We start from the raw sequence: 19,043 nt of genomic DNA on the forward strand, positions 1-19,043 counted from the left end.
CATCATATTGATCACAGTGATTTTGAGATGGAGATGCCTTTAATGCTTTTTTTACATATAGGACTTCCTTTTGGATAAACTGTATGGACTGAAAGTTGCTTAAATACTACACCCAAAGCGACAGTTGGGGTCTCCGGTTTGGCTACTAAGTGATTCCAAAGGGTCCTCCGGGTATCGATCATGTCCAGGATACCACCATTTAAGACGGATCACTGGACAGTAATCACTAAGGCAAAGGTTTGCCCAAACGTTCGTGAAAATGAGTATCTTTTTTAAATAAATACTATTACTACAATATTAAAACAACTTTATTGGATAATAAATACAGACTACCGCATAACCCACATCCGAATAATACCCTACAGACAGTGATGGCTGGCGGTGATGCCAACAAATGCCCCTTACGCGGTAGTGGTGGTTGGCTTTTGTTTTCTTTGTTTGATGAAAAACAAAAGATTCAACTATCGATTGTGAACGTAGGAACGAAGCGTGATGCAGTGAGCAAACAAACAATAAAACAGGTTTTAAAACAATAAAGAGGTGTGTCTCCTAAAAACTGACCGCATGACTCGTTTTTCCCACATTGCTTAACGCTGCCATGATCCCCCTGCCATCTTTCTAGTACTGTACCACCCCGATACCCAGCCGGTACAGTGTATCGCACGAGGGAACCTTTAGCTGTTGGGCCTGCTGATACTGGGCCCGGCTGCCGAATATCTTCGCACGTCCCATCATCGCATCCCGATGCGCCCGTTCGTTGCTGCAGGCTCGCTTCATGTGCGTCACGTACTCTTCCTCGACCGAATGCTCCAGCCGACTCAGCGTGCCCTGATATTCGCTCAGGAAGTTGTTCTTCACGTAGTACGGTATCTTCAGGTTGAGGGTACGCCGTTCGACCGAAAACTTGCTCGTGTGCTGCAGGCTGTACACCGGGTCAGATGCGAAAAAGTTCAACAACAGCGAGTACAGCACAAGGCACAGGATCACCCCGAAGATGAGACTCGGCTGGGTGACGCCTCGATCTTCGTACTGCGAGGGACGACCAGTGCGCGTTCGGTAATAGTGATGCTGCTGTTGCTGCTGCTGTTGCTGCTGCTGCTGCTGTGGGAAACCACCGCCGAAGAACATGTTGAAAAGATCGTTTGTATTGATGCCATCGTCAAAGCCGGGCTGGAAGTTGAATCCGTTCTGGCCGTACCGGTAGCCTCCGTTCGGTGTTCGCGTCCGTGTGCCCGACGATCCGCCAAATCCTCCTACGCCTCCGGTCGTACGGTACAGGTCGTACGATTTCCGTTTCTGCGGATCGGTTAACGTTTCTACCGCGTTACCGAGCGACTTGAACGCTTCCATCGCGCCCGGTGCTTTGTTCTTGTCCGGATGCAGCTGCAGTGCGTGCTTCTTGTAGCACTTCTTTATCTCCGAATCGGTTGCTTCCTGCGATACTCCCAACACTTCGTAAAAGTCCTTACACTTCTTGACGCGCTTGACCGCATCCGCCTGCTCCTGGGTGTAATCGATGTTTAGCTTCGGTTCGGCTGGCTTCTCTTCCTCTCGGCTTACTCCCGGACGTCTGCGAGCGGAAGATGCGCCGTTCGCTGTCCCTCCCGCCTTTCCGGACGTGTTGTTTCCTCCTGCACTGGGTTTCGATCCGGTCGTCTTCATTCGTCTCAACAGTTCTTCCGCCTGGGCCAGCGGGTACAGGTTTTGTGATTTTTTCAACAGTTTTTCCGCCTTTTCCAGATTGCCTGCCTTCAGGGCGGCAGTTGCCAGCTCGATGCAGCGTTTTGCTTCATCCTTGTTCACCTCCATGATTGTCGATGTTTCGCTTGCTTGCTTACGGGTTTCGGTTCCGGGGACAATCTGGCACTGCCTCTCTGGATTGATTCAATCGGCTCCCTCGCGGTATGATTCGACTATTTCCTTTCCAAACGTGACTAGAAGTAAATTACACGTGTCCCTAATCCATTGGTGGTACATGCGTCACATGCAAACAAACCATATAAAGGACACGCGGATGGCAAAAAATCGATAACAATTACATCAGTTACAAGGGCCTTCTGTCGTCATTTGTCGCTCCTGTTCCAGCTTGATCACATGAGCTTACCGTTTTCACACGTTCCTGAGGTGGCCAGATTTCTTCCCTCCGAGCGCCAACGTGGGAAAACTAATACTGCAACTATTGTTTACACTTTACGAACACATTATGGGTGTTTTCGTTTAATTACAGCAATTAAACTTCTTTACGATAAACTGATAAAACGTTTTGTTCAACGAGATGTGTCTGATGTAAACATGAGACGATTATTTTTCTTTTACAAGACAGATATGTTTATAGCGCATGCTTCAGCGCTGTACTGACATGCGTCGATGTGTCTTTTCTGAGTTGTGTTGGGGAGAGTAATGTACACTGTAAATATTACTTAGCAAAATAACATTTCATCGCAAAATTGTGCTCATACTGCTGAAATTAATGCAAGTTTCAATGCATTACTTTATTTAACAATCAAGGAATGTTTTGAAATTGAATGAAAGAAAAGTTTCTGAGGTTTTAGTTAAAGCAAATGCTAGTAAAATTACAAAAGCTACAAAAAATTAGCCAAAAGATTTTTCCTAGAAATGGTTCTAATTAGGACTGCTCCTTTCTCCCATTTTCCTTAAAAGGCTTTCTCTTACCACTTACTCGGTATTCGGAATAGGGCGAGATGCCCGTGAGTGGGGGTTCGTAATTTACACTTTAACCTCCCAAAACTAACAAACTTCTACAACAACCCAACTGACCCCATCGTCATCATCATCATTATGATCTCATTGATCCGGTGCCATCCGGTACACATGCACCGAACAATCATCAGCCGAGAGAATAAACATTTTCTCTCTTGCAAATGATTATTGCCATCTCAACCGCCTCTTCGATGATACTTCGCATTCCCACCCTAGCATAGCGAACGTTCCATCTCTGTCCGTTCCCTTGCTTTCATTTCATTTACACCAGCTAACACTGCCGCAGACGGGTGCTATGATTCAAAGGCAGCTCGGTACAGCTGCACCGAACCTTTGGAGAATCCGTGAGACGAGGGCAATCAGCTGTTCCAAGTACACTTGCACCGAACGCACCAGCGTAGCAAACGCACCCTAGCTCACACACAACTGTTTTGCCCCGTCTTTTTCACTCACTCTTTCGCTCTATCTCTCTCTCTCGCGCGCGTGGCTATAGAGTACCCTTCCTATTCACTCTGAATAAAGCGCGTTAATCCATGGTGGGCTACTTGGGACCACGTTCAATTTCGTGGTTGTTTTTGTTGTTGCTATCCTTCATCAATTTCTTCTCATGCATCCCTTCGCTCACGATGCAATCCGATATCACGATGCTCCAGAATGGCAGCACAATTAATACAATCCTCCAAACGTCATCATCCCACGCACTGGCCGTCAGCTAGTGTTTCCCTTTATATCCGCTTTTTTCCGCCTCACTAGCCACAGCAGCAACCCTACCATCACCCTTCAATCGCAACCCCAAAGCGGACATCACGCAATCGATCGAGACAAAGAACGACCGACCAGCATTGGGTAGAGCGCAGCAAACAACAGCCCGGAGAAGCAAAGAAAAAAGAGAAAACGAAACGATTATAAGCCAAAGCAGGCAATCTTCTGGGAAGAACCGTGATTCAGCTGATTTTCAGCACCACTACACAGCCCCCGCCGTTAGTGCGAACTTGGGAATGTGCGAGAATGTGGGAGCTCGGGTGCGCTGGTAGGTTTTGTGCATTTTTTTCCAGCTTCGCTAGCAGCTTCTTATTTGTTTTATCTTTTGCATGAACGTTGAACTAAACGGAACAGCAGCTATAAAGCGAACCAACGCGGAGGTCATACTATCACGATGAGGCAGCTCACATGTGTGTGAGTGTGTGTGTGTGTGTGTGTGTTTGTTGCAAAACCACCCCGGAAGCCTGGTGACCGACCGACCAAGCGCGGCAAGCCGCGGCTTAGAAGGTGACGCAAAGATGGTTCCCCATACTGCTGCCACCGCACACCATCTCGAACGATCCATCCAAGCAACCACCGGTGGTGTCGTTATAAAACGATTTCTTTTTTCAGCTTGTTTGCTTTTCCTAAGCCCACTTTGATGAAGAAGAACGGTGCGTGGTCAGTTACAAATGACAGTTCATTTCCTTGGAGTTTTAATGGTTACGTGCTTCGGAGTATTTATATTTAGATAACCTTAAAAAAGTGTAATCAGGGCAGCAAACACCTACCTGTACAAAATATTCTAATTATGTACTTTCTTTTGTTACCATCGCCTTCCTTACTCCAAAAGGGGTAGTTTTCAAAGTCAACATTGGAATGGAGATTGCGAAATTCAGTTGTGTCACACCATTCACAATCTTGTCTAGAAGTGTTCGCAGTGGAAAGCTGCTGGAAGTTGGAATAACTTATGTTAAACAATTATTTTAAACCGTATTTTCGTTGGTTTTACAAGCCTCAAAGTACAAGTATCGCATGGTCATCCACATTTCTGGCTCTCTGGGACTTTGAGAATTTGGGAAGGCGATCTGAAAGGGATTTGATCCCCGATTCTGGCTGTGTGAAGACTTGCCTCGGCTACCAAACTGTCCCAAAAAAAAAATCCGGAAATGACCGTACATTAATGAAGGAGAGTACCTTGTTACTAAATGTTTGTGCTATTTGATTGTAGCATTCGTTGTAGTTGGTTCATATCCAACTTCAAATGCATGCTATGTTGAAAGACACAAAGAACTATGCTGCACGAGGGTGAAACGCAGTTCCGTAATGTTCCTGGACTTTGATCGCCATTCGCCCTTTTATCATCTCGCCTTGCCAGTTCCGCAGGGCTGACACAGTCGCGTGCATGCGTGCGTAAACGTGGACCGAAAATGGGCCATACAGGCCCATTCCTTGCTTCCGTCGTCTAAGCGCACTATCGTGCGTCAATTGAGGTCAACTCCCTTCTTAGCCGCTCTTGCTACCCAGCCAGGGTTGTAATGTTTGTGTTGTTGCTATTCGGTTCGTTGGATCGTGGCACCGAAATGCGTCCGAGAAGCAAATTAGTAAACCATACGCAAAGTCACCATCCATTCCCACCCATCGCTCGCTCGCTAAGTAAATTGACCCTGAACTGGACACCGTCTAACGCAATCGCGCACAAGGGTGTTCCGGCGGCTGGCCGCTGGAAGTCGAACAGCATAACATTTGCTTAGAGTAGAGTTGAGAACATACACACATTTTTAGAAGCTGTTCTATCGGTGATTGATTGTTTGTAATACAGTTTGATTAAGAATTAAACATATTAATATGATTTTTATAGAAAAAGCAAATAAGACAACAAAAAAGCAACTCACACACCCACCAAATGATATTGCACAACACGTGCTGCTGCTGCTGCTAGTTCATTAAGCATGCTCGATCGAGCCCACCGGCATGCATGGCTCACGATGAAAACAGATGAAATGATGCAACGCTATCACAACAACAACAACAGAAGTTTGCTGATAAACCCCAGCAAGGATAACGCTCTGCCTCCGTAACAGACTGTGACAGATGCAGATGAGCTGGAGAGTAACCAACCAAATGAAAGGACAAGCCTTAACATAGTATTACATCCGAGAATGGCCCACAAAACCCCTGTCTCTGGAAGGTGTTCCAGAAGGCCGGCTGGGTTGACAAACTGACTGAGCTGCCATTACCAGAGCAGTTTATTATTATCTAAGACTAGCTAAGGCGGCCATCCTATTTCTGACAGGTGAAAATGTGTAGGAAGAAGTACTGTGTTTAGCGTGCTTCAGATATTAATATCACATTTGTTTTGAATTTTATTTTCAAACTCGCAAACTTTTTTCCTCGTCCTTTTGGGTGCATGACGCAACGATGAAAACCGGGAACATGGCTGGCTGGTACAACCTTTGAGGGAAAGCAAACTAATTGCATAATGCGAACACTTTGACTTCTTTTATGTTTTGGTGCTGTTGCGTAATTTTGCATAATTACGCGAAAATATAATTGTTTGTGTAATGTTGCATCAACAGTCTAATATGGAAGGGTTGGTGTTTAAGAAAAACTCTTTATTAACAGCGTCTGCATTGCAACAGAAAAGGTAGACCAGCTTTGGATGGCGATGGAAGTAAAACTGCTAAAGGTAACTAAAAAGGGATTAAAATATTACTCAAACTTTTTGTTCCAGTAGAATTCCATATAAGAACATGGGCAAACCCTTCTTGAGCGCCGCTATGGCAGTTAGTAGCTAGTTAGAGTATATAATATTAATGCCTAGATTTTCCTCACCTTTTGGGCGGATGATCTGGTAGCAACGTTAATGCCACCAGCTTTATCGAATAAGGATTAGCTTTTCCTCATCTGATTCTAAGCAATTTCATTACAGATTTATTATATGATAAGTGCAAAAAATTGTCGCAATGACAGAAAGTCTTACATTCAAGTGCTAAACATCGATCTCAGCTTTATTGTTGAATTTAGGTAACGATTTTGAGAAAACGTCCATCAATTATTGAATTAAATAATCAAAATCAATTCTGAACAACTTAAACACAACTGTAAACAATTTTATTTAATAATTTTCAGTCTTTAGTTCTTCCTCTTTTGCAACTTTAAATCTGCTTTGTGCAGCTTTTTAAGTAAAAAGTTAAAATTTGTTATAATAAATTCTTATTAAATTTATGTTTAGGGGCTAGCTTTTGCTGATGCATGGTTAGGGGAAAAAAAGGAGATTTTAGTCCTGAAAAACTAGTAAAGTTCAGCTACAACATCTTAAAAGTCTTGTCCGGGGTGGCCCGGTCGTAGAGGCGATAACGGGGCCGGTCTTCATACTGCAGGACCGGGGTTCAAATTCCATCCGTACCTTTTCCCAGTAGTGAGGACTAACTATCCAACAACGTGGTTGTCATTTACTCCAGTAAGCCAGAAATGGCAGGAATGACCTTTAGAGGTTGTTAGGCCAAGAGGAGAAAGACAGAGAGGATCTAAAAAATCCTGTATGTTAACTGTAACCATTTGACAATACGGCATCGGACCGTAATACTTAATAAATAAAATTAACTGTAATAATTAGAGTTGCTTTCAGAAGGATGAATTTTTTTTAAATGGCCATCGGAAAGGTAATTTATCCACTTTTCCAACATATTATTCTCTTAGTAAAATTTCGTCTGAACTTTGATTCAAACATCGCATAAAAATTAGTTAATATCAGCTTATTTCATTTTAACGTCTTTTTAGTATATTGGAATCCAAATTCTAATATTTTTGGACAGCAAGCAAAAAAAAAAAACAATCAAAAATTTTAACATCATTAGAACATAAAAAATGCAACAACAAAAAAAACTCAAACAAATCCATTCTCAAACTGCAAAACAGAAACATTCACCATCAATCTCTGCATACGAAATATGCATTTGCCAATTTAGCATAAATTCCCCAACGATCATGACTTTTTAAAAACTGCATCCCTTTTTCGTCCCTTCGTTTGAGCAATCGCTCCAGTGCAATTCGTTGCGATCGGTGCAATTGCATCGAATAACCAGAAAAAAGAGAAAAACAGCACACCTTCATTACTCACGCAAGAGATCGTCGAACGACAACCCAACCCAACCCAACCAGACGGATTCTTTGTCCTTCGGGACATTGGGTTGCAATCGTACCCGCAAACGGGTGTCCGGGGGTGAAAAACGAAAGAACGAGATTTCCTTCCTCCAGGATCCCCCTACTCCAGGCACCTCCCTTCCACCCAGTACATACCATGGCAGATGGAATAACGGCAGCTTCTCGCTTTGTCTCGCGTGACGAACTCCATATTTGCGTGCAAGTTTCTTAACCTCCCTCGACAGCTCCGAGCTTGGGGTACGTACTGTGTGCATCGCTATATCTCGATGAGGATGTTTTAGTATATGGGGATCTAAGCATTTAGTGTAAACAGCTTGATAAATTAGGTAAAACTTAAGGATCAATTTTATAAAGCGTCAGTTCCCTCAGCGTAAAAGCCGAATACCAAGCAGTGCCAACGCATACAAAACGACCACCAAGAACGGGCAGCAGCACATCCGCAAGTGATATGCAAAGTGGTTGGGCTGTCGGCATGTCTTAAGTTTCGGTGGCCTTTTTTATGCCCCGTTCAACACCCCATTTTTTTGTTGTCTCTCGCTCTCCTCTATTTGAGATGGTAGGTCACGAATCCCAGCTCCTCCACCGTGTATCTGTCGGTCTGGGGCTTCGAAAGCACGATCAGAACAGCAGCAGCACCACACAAACAGCGCTCTTGTTTTGCATGATACCGACCGTCAATGATGGTGATGATGATGATGACGGCAGCATTCTACCCCGCCGCTCCTAAATTAACCCTCCCGCGGTTGCTGAACCGAGCGAGAAAGCAGACACCGTCATCATCATGAGCATACACGCGTACACAAAAAACACATGCGCGCGTTCTCTCGCTCTCTCGCAACCAGCAATCGGTCGCTCTCGCATACACACGGCGACGCGCATCCGTCTCGCGGGTTCGCGGTTTACTCGCGGACTGGCTGAGCAGCGCTGGTAGCTGTCCGCTCCGAAGAGTCCAGACGTGCACGCGCGTACGAGCCAACGGAGCTCACAGTCTCGGTGTGTCGTGTGTCGCGTCGCATTCTTGTCCGCTTGGAACGGGTCGTCGTGCACACGGTCGTGTGGTGTTGTTGTTTTTTTTTTTGGTTGGGAACTGGCAAACAATCAGAAAACCACCAGGAAGCGCAACATAGACAGGAGCACGCATCCTCCTACCAGCCAGCTCAGAAGGAAACCTGCGGGGATCGGATCGGATATTCATCTTTCCTTGGTGCGTTGTGTGTATATGGTCTCTCGTTCTTCCCAACCCCAACCAACGGCACTCCACAGCGTGTGCATCGCGTGTGCGCGTATGGGTGTGCTTTCTCCCCCAGCATGTGTGTGTGTGTGTGTGTGTGTGTGTGTGTGCTGTGTGTGAAAAACAATTTAGCTGCTGGTGATGTGTTGTTCTGCGAGGAAAACCCTCCTTTCTAATACAATCCATCAAGAACTGACGGGGTTTTTTTGTGTGACGCAGTTTTGAGGTTGAAAGAAAAACTTTGCTGAACCTCGCTCTCGCCATCCATCGGGAGGGCAAGAAGTTTTCGCACTGGCGCTCTGCTTCTTTCCCTTTGTTGTCGTCATGCTGTCGAACGGCTAGCAGTACTGTGGACGCAAGAGATGGCAAGGCCTAATATAATGCTGAGTTCCCGTCGTCACTGACGTCTATACTTTGCTGCACGCAACAGTGCGCCTTCTTGCCTTGGAGTACCTACTTCACGTCTTCTTGTTGCACTTCCTCCAACGAGATCTAGAGTGCCTTGAAGTGTTCAGGCAATCGATTTAAAATTTGTTTCACCCGAGCATGTGGAACACCTGAGTTTGTGGATGTGTGTGTGTCCAAGAACCAACATTTTTGGTAAATTAGATTATCCTTTTTCTTCAAGGGTTACGGTCCAATCTTCCTGTTCCGAATTGGATTTGTTTGATGAAGGACACAAATATTCGTTGCAAAACTCTCGCTCTCGCTCTCTCTCTCTCTCGTTCTCATTCTTTCTTCTTCTTGTGCGTAGTCTCCGTCTACAAGTACAGTGTAAACGATTATTTGTATGCTTTTTCCCCTTTTTTCTGCTAAGCATTCCATCCACCATAGCATCTTCAGGGGTTGTTTAGCCTTCACTGCCTTCGTTTGTCCTAACGCGCTCTCTCTCTTTCTCTCACTCACTTGCCCGATACACCCACACCACCTCAAACCGGCTCGTCAGCTGCTGCTGCTTGGGCTGGTTATCGAAAAACATCTGCTTTTCGAACTCGAAAGCAACCCCCCCATGTTTGCTCACAACTCCCCCTCGCTTAACCAACAGCAGCTGCTGCTGCTGCCATCTCCAAGAGCAACCTTCTGGGCCATGAAAAACAACAACAAATCGGTCATGCTCTCAGCGAAATCGTAGTATGCGATGCTTCTTCCTTCATGCACACACACTTTCTCTCTTTTTCTATCGCGCGCTCTCACTGGGTGAGAGCATTTTCCGTGGAAATCATCCCCCTTTCGATAGGGGGTTTGAATTGCTCTTAGCCATCGCCAACAACATCCCTGTTCTCCGAGCTGGTGATTGCACATGCAAGTATGTGTGCGTGTTTCTGTGTTGATATGACCTCTGGCGACAGCAAATAGTGAATTTCAAGTGAAGAATATATAAAGTGAAGAAGAAAAAAAGTATTCAAAATGATCGCCTTCTTAGTGCCGATTTGTAAAGTCTTCAAAAAAAATGTTAAAAATGTTCTTCAAAAGCAATTTAAGGTTTTCATCCCCTAAAAGAATAAGGGTTGCGTTTTGCTCATCCTGCAACAAGCGAGATGGATATAAAACAAATCGCTCTTCCCTTATACGACCTGCCCGCAGGACAGAAGAAGATGGCACGCAAACGATAGTTTTGCTCAGCGCAAATACCGATCGGGCACATCCGATTCATTCTTTTCCCATCTTACCCCATCAGCTGAGACTTCCCGTGGAGGGTCTGCTCACGCTTGCTCGCTTTCTCTCTCACGCATAGCATTGGCAGAATATCATCATCAGCAGTTACGAAATGTTAGGAAATTTCAACAAAACATCTCATTTCTTTTAAATTAAATAAACAATTTGTAGCTTGCGAAGAAGAGTTGTATTGCGGTTCAGAAAATAAAAGTGAATCCTGTTTTTTTTTTGCTGGGGGTGGTAAGATTGGAGAACAGAAACCCTGATCAGCGAGAACGCCGTGAGAACGCAAGTGCAAGAAAAGAGAGATGATTTTATGATTGGCTTTTTTACCCTATAGTTTGTGGAGCATATTCGAGAGCAAATACAAACTCTTCCGAACGGAGGACCCTCGGTATGCGCGTATACGCTTTGGTTTTTGACAACTAACCTAAGCGCTCAGGTCTCGAAATATTCTTCTGTTCGAAAATATTCCATCATCATCATCATCATCATGCACACAGGTGCAAAAGAGGACCAAAACCAATAACCATACACACACCGAAACCTCCTGATGTATCCGTCAAAAAGCGACTTCTTCGCTTTATGCTTAGAATTCGCAACTAATAGTTTTAACTTTCGATTTTCTTCCTCTTCTTGATACAGTTCGCGTTCGTAAAAAAAGGTTAAATAAGTGCAAGTTTTGGGTGAATACAAAAAATAGTGACAGCATTGCCCTATAGCTCATCATATTCTAGCAGCTAGTCGACCGAAGAACGGCGATGAAGCAGCAACAACGATCATCCCCTTCGCAGTAGCAAGAAGCGTAGCAACCGACTTCCAACCACCGCTTGCTGCGTGCAGGCTTACAATGAAAAGTTGATCGACGCATCCGTTTACCTTGATGCCGGCGGTGCCAAAGGACGGCGAAGGATCGAAAGTGATGAAGGGACAATGGGAAGCAAGGAACCAACCAGCAAAGTGTGCAGTGTGTATAGTGTAGTTGTTGGAGGTGGAATATAGTTCGCGTAAAGTGTGTCATATCATTTCCATTCTTATTTTGCGCATTCGTACGAAGAAGAAGAAAGTGTGTGTGTGTGAGTGCGTGTGTTAGTAAATCACTGGTAGTTGCTGTAGTGCGGAAGTGTGCGTTATCCTTGTGCGAGCTACAACGAGGTTTCGCGAAACGGCCGAAACGGCACACATCACATAGAGACTCGCGCATCCTTTTTCCATAAATCAGCACAAACAAGCAGCAGCAGCCATCGTAGCCCTAAAAATAGGAGAAAAGTGCTTAATAAAAACACACCAACGGTCGGCCTCGATCCGTGTGCCGCCATCGTTTTCGGTGCAGTTGTGCTACCGGCACATTCATCCTTATACAAACACACGTAAGCGTAGTGTCCTTTTTCTTCTCTGTGTGTGTGTGTGTGTGTGTGTGGTGTCGTGTGACCCGGTGTACAGCAGAAGATATCCGCCCACTCAGCGGGAAAAACGACAACAGCAACAAGGAAAACCCCGAGCCACAGATTTATTATTCAACAGTATTAGTTAGCCGAGGCCGGGCAAAGCGCCTAGGCTGCCGTGAGGTGCTGAGAAGAAGATCAAGAGCAAGCAAAGATATAAAACCACAAAACACGCGTGGGAAAACGCTTTTCTCGGAAGCACCATCGCCAGTGATTCCGGTGACGGTGGAAAGGATTGTCTGTGTGTGTGTGTATGTGTGTGAGTGGGGATTCCGGAACGCCGAAGGAAGCGACACACGTGTGAACGTTCGAACGCGAACGCGGCTCCCTGTTCTTGGGCGACAACTCCGTCAGAAATGTAAGTTATGTTTGTCCTTTCTTTCGAGTAGGCGGTTGCACAAAACCTGTGCGCTGTAAGCTGGCAGCAAATGTAATGAGCACTGAGTTCATGGACATACAGTGCTGGAGGATCAGGCTGGATTTAAACTTAGCTTTAAAGCTTTTAATGTATTGAACCTTATTTTATCATAAGAGAACTTCCCACCAACCTTTTTAATCCCTCAAAAATTTCCTGAACCTTTATCCCTTGCACCCAGAACTGCTAATTGTCAAACCCGTCCAGCAATGATTCAATCATGGAGGGCAGCATCAGAACCTACTCATTCTCGTTCTTTGGTTCCATGCGTGATAAATGAGTCACAGCCATGACAGGCAATCTTCTTGCATCCACTTGCTTCAACGTTTGCAAAGGTTTGCGGATGTTTGGAGCTTGGAGTCACCACGCCGTACACCGTGACCGACTGCGAAGTGTGAGTTATCACCACCGCTACTCCCCAGCCATAGTTTTGAACGAGGAAGACGATGAAAGAAATTAAAAGCTTTGCCGCACCGCTTATTTGCACAGCTCAACGGCTATTTATCTGCGGGATGGTAAGTTGAGAATAGCTACGTGGCCCGACCTCCGGAGAATGCCGGTTGGTGTGGCAGTAGGGATGATTATTGTCAATACAGTTGAAAGATGGACAGCAAAAAACTCGATTCCTTCATCGAAAAAATAAGAGAAGTAAAAGTGGTAATGGCAACTAAAATGAACCGCTTCTATTCTCAGTTCCGTAATATGTACTCATTAGAAAAAAAAACTAATACTTAAAGAGTTAGAACAAAAATAATATTCTAATGAGCCTAAACATATTTGAAAGTTTGAAAGAAAATTTAAGACATTTGTTTCAGCAATATCCTTTTTTATACTACCATCTCAAGGGTTGATGTACTTCGTTTTAGTTGTAGCTGAATAATCTGCCCTGCGTAATGGAAAACGATCCAGAGCAGGATACGATCAGTGATGGAACAAGCTCCTTTAGATCAAGCTTCCATTCTAAGCAGAATGATTTTTGGACGTCCCTGATACGTCGAGTCTGCTGACTGAGTCAGAGGTCCGTTATAGAGTCTGCAGCCTTTTAAATGATCGAGGCTCCCAGGATCTTATAATTCGCTTAGAGGAAAAAATCCCATGGGGTCCCTAGAAAACTCAAGGGACCTCAGGCACCTGCTAAGTTTTCGTATACTATGATCCTTCCCTGGCTTCGATTAACGGCTAGGTAAAAAAGGTTATTTGTTTTCAAAAACAAATTTAAAAAAATTCTACCCCGACAGTTTACCCCACAAACACAACTGCCGGTCCGCTTTCACGCGTGTTAGCAGACGATTAAAATCGAAAAGAGCGTTATAAACGAAATAAAAATTGCTTGCTGCTTGTTTTTTAGTTTGTGCACCACGTGAGGCCTCATTTTGTGTTTTCGTGATTCTCTTATTAAAAAAAGGTTGTTTAATTTTAAAAACGATTGGATACGCAATTTTGTCTAGCAAAAAAATGTTATAATTAACCCTAAAAAGAAATAACGACAACGCTTGACGACACCACTTTGAGTCAGCATTAAACTCCGGCCGGCCTTGAAACCGGTGTGCGATAATCGAGCAACAGGGTACTCCAGTACATTCATATTAGCGACCACTCGTCTCTAATCTAACCCAGTTATCGCACACGAGCGGGATTTTCAAGCACCCGCTTTATCAATAAGTCCTCCCGTTTTTTTGCACACCTGTTGTCGCACTGGTGGCATACAGTGATAAGCGGGGAATCCGGTACACTTTATCTACAGCGCAATCGCCTAGTCATTTTTTCCCTTTTCTGTCTCTTACGCATCAAGTGAGTCGGGTGCGATTGCACCTTACGATAATCTGACCCAGCGATCGGTTTGTTTAATCGTACCGGAAAAATCAACACCCCCGTCAGCAACTCCGCTCCACCAGGTGCGCCACAGAGAGAGAGATCACGCTTATCGGAAATCAATCAGATGGTATAAAAACCGGGCACCAACCCCGCCCATGCACTTAAATAATGGCTTACAGATAACGGCAGTCAACAGCGCGAGTGCGTCCGAAATTGGATGTCAATCGACAACCGATAACGATTGCCGGTGGTACACACATGGCCGATGATGTCTGGGCTTTTCGTAAGGTCTGTGACACCGCCAAACGAGCCTCCAACCTTTGAAACGCCGAGTGCAACGTGCACTTAACGTTGTTCCATAAAAAAATAGGACATACAAGAAAAAAAAGCGAAGCAAGTGCGCCACCAGGTGCGTGACACACTCGGCCGGGGGGAACACCTTCTCGCACATGGGTAGGTGTATTTTTATCAGTCCTCTTCACCCTAGAAAACGCATGGGCTGTGTTGATTGTTTGGTTAGTAGTAGTAGAGGTTTTCGATAAGAACACGGAAGCACCCGTCCCCGGCATTGTTGTGGACCAGGTGTGTGCTTAGCAACGTAATAGTGTAGCACCAACATCATGTGCGTTCTACGAAAAATCAATTCAACAATCATCTGAATCCGGGGGTAGTGCACTACACCCCCCTACACAGATAATCTACCCCATCGGACGACACGTGGAAAGGGGATGGATAAATCGATAGTGGGATTTTGATTGTTTTGGGTGATTTTTGTTTCCCCATGCTTTGGATAGAATTAGCCGGTGGCGGAAATTGAGTGCTCAATTAAGTTGTGCAAATTTTTAACACATAACTGCCGCAGTGAGACTTTCCTGTGTTCATGAAAACAGTACCAGGAACAATTTGCAATGTTCTGAGCCTCAGCTATCCAAGAACTGCTCTTCCGCTTCCGCAAAAGTTCCGAAAAGTGAAGCCACTTTTTGATGAAATTTTCCATAAAGACTGATATTATCACAGAATACTATTTCGTTCTGTACTAAATAGGGTTTTTATCATAATTCAGAGTAAACACTCTCAAAATAAATAACCGTGGCGTATACAATTAAATTCGCATAAATCTAAAGTCTTCCTTGGCACTATACAACCTCGAGAGGTCTCGGCCTGCCATTTCTGGCTTTCTGTGACTTAATTTTACCCGTAGTAAAGTATTCAGCCCTACGTACGGGAGAGCTGGTCTGGATGAGATTTGAACCCCGGTCCTGCCGTGTGAAGACTGCTGCCGTTATCGCCTCGGCTACCGGACCGCCCCCTATAGTACTTCAATTTAAATATTATTTATTTATTTATTGAGTATTACGGTCCGATGCCGTATTGTCACCACCGCATGTGGTGACTGTGAATTATATACACGCAGAAAAAACAATTAACAAAATTAATTTAAATATTATGTTTATAGTATTTTTACGGTTTTATTCTATAGTCCGTCATTTTATATAGTATTCTCTCGAGCAATTATAGCCATAATATCGCCAGTCATTATCTCTACAAACTCATAAAGTATTTGAAGTATTTTAGGTTTGTTAGTTTATTTTATTTTATTTTTTTGTTCACCAAGAATGGTCTGGCCGTATTGCTAGGTTTGTTAGTTTATGGAGACTGAAAAGAAAAGGACATATAGTGACAAGTCTGTCAAGTTATATTTCTGAACTATTGAGCACACAGTATGAGCAACCGTTGCGAGTTCCATCCATACAGACCTCCTTGAAGTTGTAGTAGCAAAGTTAGCTGCTAACTGAGCAGAACTTACAGACACACCTATCAGGAACAAGGATTTACGCGTTATGAACAGCGAAAATATTTATAACAATCGAACGTTCGCTAGACATTGCCCTGGGATGGGATGTTTTAATCAATTTTGATCGTTTTCCCTTGTCCCAATGATATTCGACAGTTCGTGGGCCATTTAACGAGCGCTCTTTGCCGTCCCTTCCTAATCTCTGCAGTGACGTGTGTGTGTGCGATATTGCACGAAACTAATCCACGATCACCGCACCATTCGCAGTGATTGATTTGATAATCAATAGGAAAACAAGAAGTGGAAAAGCACAAACACACAGCGCGCTCCTGACAGATAAAAAAGGTTCACTTCCTCCGTTCACTGCGGCACAATTCATCGACGCGCGCGCGCGCCCATAACGATGGGCAATGGTGATTTATCGAGCATATTGCATCGCTGGTTTTGTCTCGGTTTATTGACCATTCTACTACTACGTCATGTTGGTTGGGCTGGGGGAGCCGCACTATGACTCCAATCGACGAATCATCCTGCTGCAAACGTTGATATAGATGGTTGTAGTGTGGTGTGATGGTGTGTAGTGCTAGCGTGCAATTATTATGCTCACAAACCGCCGCTACTGGGCCATTTGTTGGAAGTATTGTCTAGAAGCACACACTTCACACACCCGTTTCCTGCCACGTTCTGAGAGTGGTCGCTAATCCGTGCGCTTTTTAGCGTAGCGAGTCACACTTTTGCTTTCGTCTTTGCACCTCGTTTCTGCTTTTTTTTTTAGTACACCCGCACTTGAAGGCCAAGGAAGCCGTTTTGACCGTGGGGATATTGTGTGGCATAAGCAGTTACAAAGAATGCTTGCTTGGGGAGGTCAACATCTGCTTTACGTAATGCGGCCTGGCCACCGTTTGCCAATGGCGTTCCTTCGATTATCGTCCCGAAATGGCTTCCCGGTTTAATGCAGCGCAACCACCGGCACCGGAGACAGAGCGCGTGTGGCAAGACTTTTGCAAGAGGACCCCATTTTCAGCGTAACCGTTAAGCGAAAGCACGTTGTTGAAACTTCTTGCCGCTTGTTACATGAGAGAGGGGGGTTTCCTTCTATTCCTTTTTTTTTTTTTTTTGGGAAGCTTTCTTGAGTTAGTTAATTTGGCCTTATGTCTTCTCCTATAAGCTCAATCGTTTTTCTGTGTTGTGCTTTGGGGTGGGTGCACTCTCCTGGGAGGCATCAGATTGCTTCGGAAGCGTGTGGGTGTGAATGTTGCGTAATTAAAATGTGTCCTCGAGTGTGATATAAGGATTTTTCCGTTTTTCCACCAACCAACTTCGACTTCGTCGACCTTACACGAGGTAAACGAAAAAGCACAAAGCAAAGGTCAAATGAGATTAGATAGGGGAGGCTAGCATTTTCTGATTATCGGTACAAGTACTGTAAGAAACAAAGAATGCTCAGAAACATTAATATTTAATAAGCAATACAACGACTGGAAAGGCGTTTTCACTAGTGCAAGCACGCTTCAACTTCAATAACTTTTTCGGGGGAAAATAAGTCGACCGATGCTTGCGTTCTTCGCTTGAAGACTTAATAGGTTCTTTGTCTTCTTCTTCTTTGGCGCTACAACCTCGAGAGGGCTCGGACTGTCATTATTGGCTTTCTGTGATTTGATTTTACCATATCATGGATTACTACCGTCTCTTTGCTGCATACAGCGAGACTATGCAGCTATCGGTAAACTAAGTGATGGAAGCTAGTAATGACAGGCCAATGACAAGGGGTCCCTCTTGAGATTTTATTGCTAAAAGAAGAGGAAAAAAAAACTTAATTATTCTCCAAAGCCTTGCTTACAATGAGTTCAAGATTATAGTCAAGAAGTACAAAACTTTTGAGGTCATAAGTCAGCATCGACAAAACTATAGATGTTGAGATAAGCGAATGGGTGGTTGCTGTCTACTGGTCATATTACAGCCTGAGGATGCTTCTAAACTCAAAATACCTATCGCCATGGACGAAATTGGGACTGCTTGAGGAGATTCTCAGAAAGCTTTTTGGCTACCTCATACGTGTGGAAGGATAATGGAGAAGGCCCGAAAAGTCTTTTAAGGCCGTCCACAGGGAAAGAAGAGGCATGGCCCTAAATGACATGGAGTAATGGAGTATGGAGTAATCCCTCTTCAAAATATATCTTTAATTTTTTTAGAGTAATTTTAAATTTTATTTGAATATAATAAAATATATTTAAAAAAAAAGACAAACGTTCAAATAACTCAGAACCTTTCCATCGGGGGACTAAAAACCGCATCTGACATTCCGTTGACAGTCTAACATTTATTTGAATAGCAATAAGGCAGAATGCATCCTTACGGGTTTGCTAACCGGATCCGCTTACCGGATTCATTCGATCGCTTCAACAAACGATTAGTCAACATTTCCCATTTTGAATTGCAGCCCGACACAACACAACCCACTAGCAGCGAAACCGTCGAATGCAGTTGCTGAGCTGGTGGTATTATTATTTCACTTTATGTCATTTTTGGTCCGCCGATTGTTCGCTCTACACCATCGCCCTATTACCGAATCGATTGCTGGGGAGGGCGATCAAGTTCCACTTCCGATGGCGATGAAATTGGTACGACCCATAAACCATGAGAAAATAGTACAGATGCTTTCACCCCACGCCCAGCAACCGTTTGCCTCTGTCAGCTTGTTTGAATGCAATCGATCCTCAGCCGCGGTGTGTTGGTGTCCCTGTTTACTGCTGATTCCGTATTTATTTTCGCTTCCGGTGTGCACATTTCCGGTTCCGGACGCTTTTTGCCTTCTGGTTTCATGGCTAATCACGGTGGTATGCAAACATCAAGCCAAGGAAAGGCTGGAAAACCACCACCACCACCATCAGGCCCGGATAGTGGGCTTACGTGCGGTTGCCAGTATTATGATGCTAAAAATATGATCGGCAACGTACGAAGTGCGAAACTTTGCACATAAAATACACACCAAAGAGGCAATACAGCATAAATCGGGGAGTGCAAAGGTACAAACCAAAATAAAAAGCGAGCAAAGAG

General features: G+C 44.4%; 2 protein-coding genes across 2 annotated transcripts in view; one reads left to right on the top strand and one right to left on the bottom strand.

The window, feature by feature from the left end:
* Positions 1-289: 289 nt before the first annotated feature.
* On the bottom strand, positions 290-2,326 carry LOC118506668 (dnaJ homolog subfamily B member 14-like). Its single transcript, XM_036044104.1, has 2 exons — positions 2,105-2,326; positions 290-1,957 (listed from the first exon to the last, which is right to left on the bottom strand). Exon 2 carries the CDS (start codon positions 1,807-1,809, stop codon positions 619-621), a length of 1,191 nt encoding a protein of 396 aa, XP_035899997.1. The 5' UTR covers positions 1,810-1,957; positions 2,105-2,326; the 3' UTR covers positions 290-618.
* A 6,229-nt stretch (positions 2,327-8,555) lies between these two features.
* Positions 8,556-19,043, top strand: part of LOC118506665 (ATP-binding cassette sub-family G member 1-like) — a 30,038-nt gene continuing 19,550 nt past the window's right edge. Inside the window, exons 1-2 of the mRNA XM_036044094.1 lie at positions 8,556-8,833; positions 11,162-12,319. The gene's annotated coding sequence lies outside the window, so the exon portion shown is untranslated. The remainder of the gene's footprint in view (positions 8,834-11,161; positions 12,320-19,043) is intronic.

This window comes from Anopheles stephensi, chromosome 2, assembly GCF_013141755.1.
Source record: "Anopheles stephensi strain Indian chromosome 2, UCI_ANSTEP_V1.0, whole genome shotgun sequence".
NCBI lineage: Eukaryota > Metazoa > Arthropoda > Insecta > Diptera > Culicidae > Anopheles > Anopheles stephensi.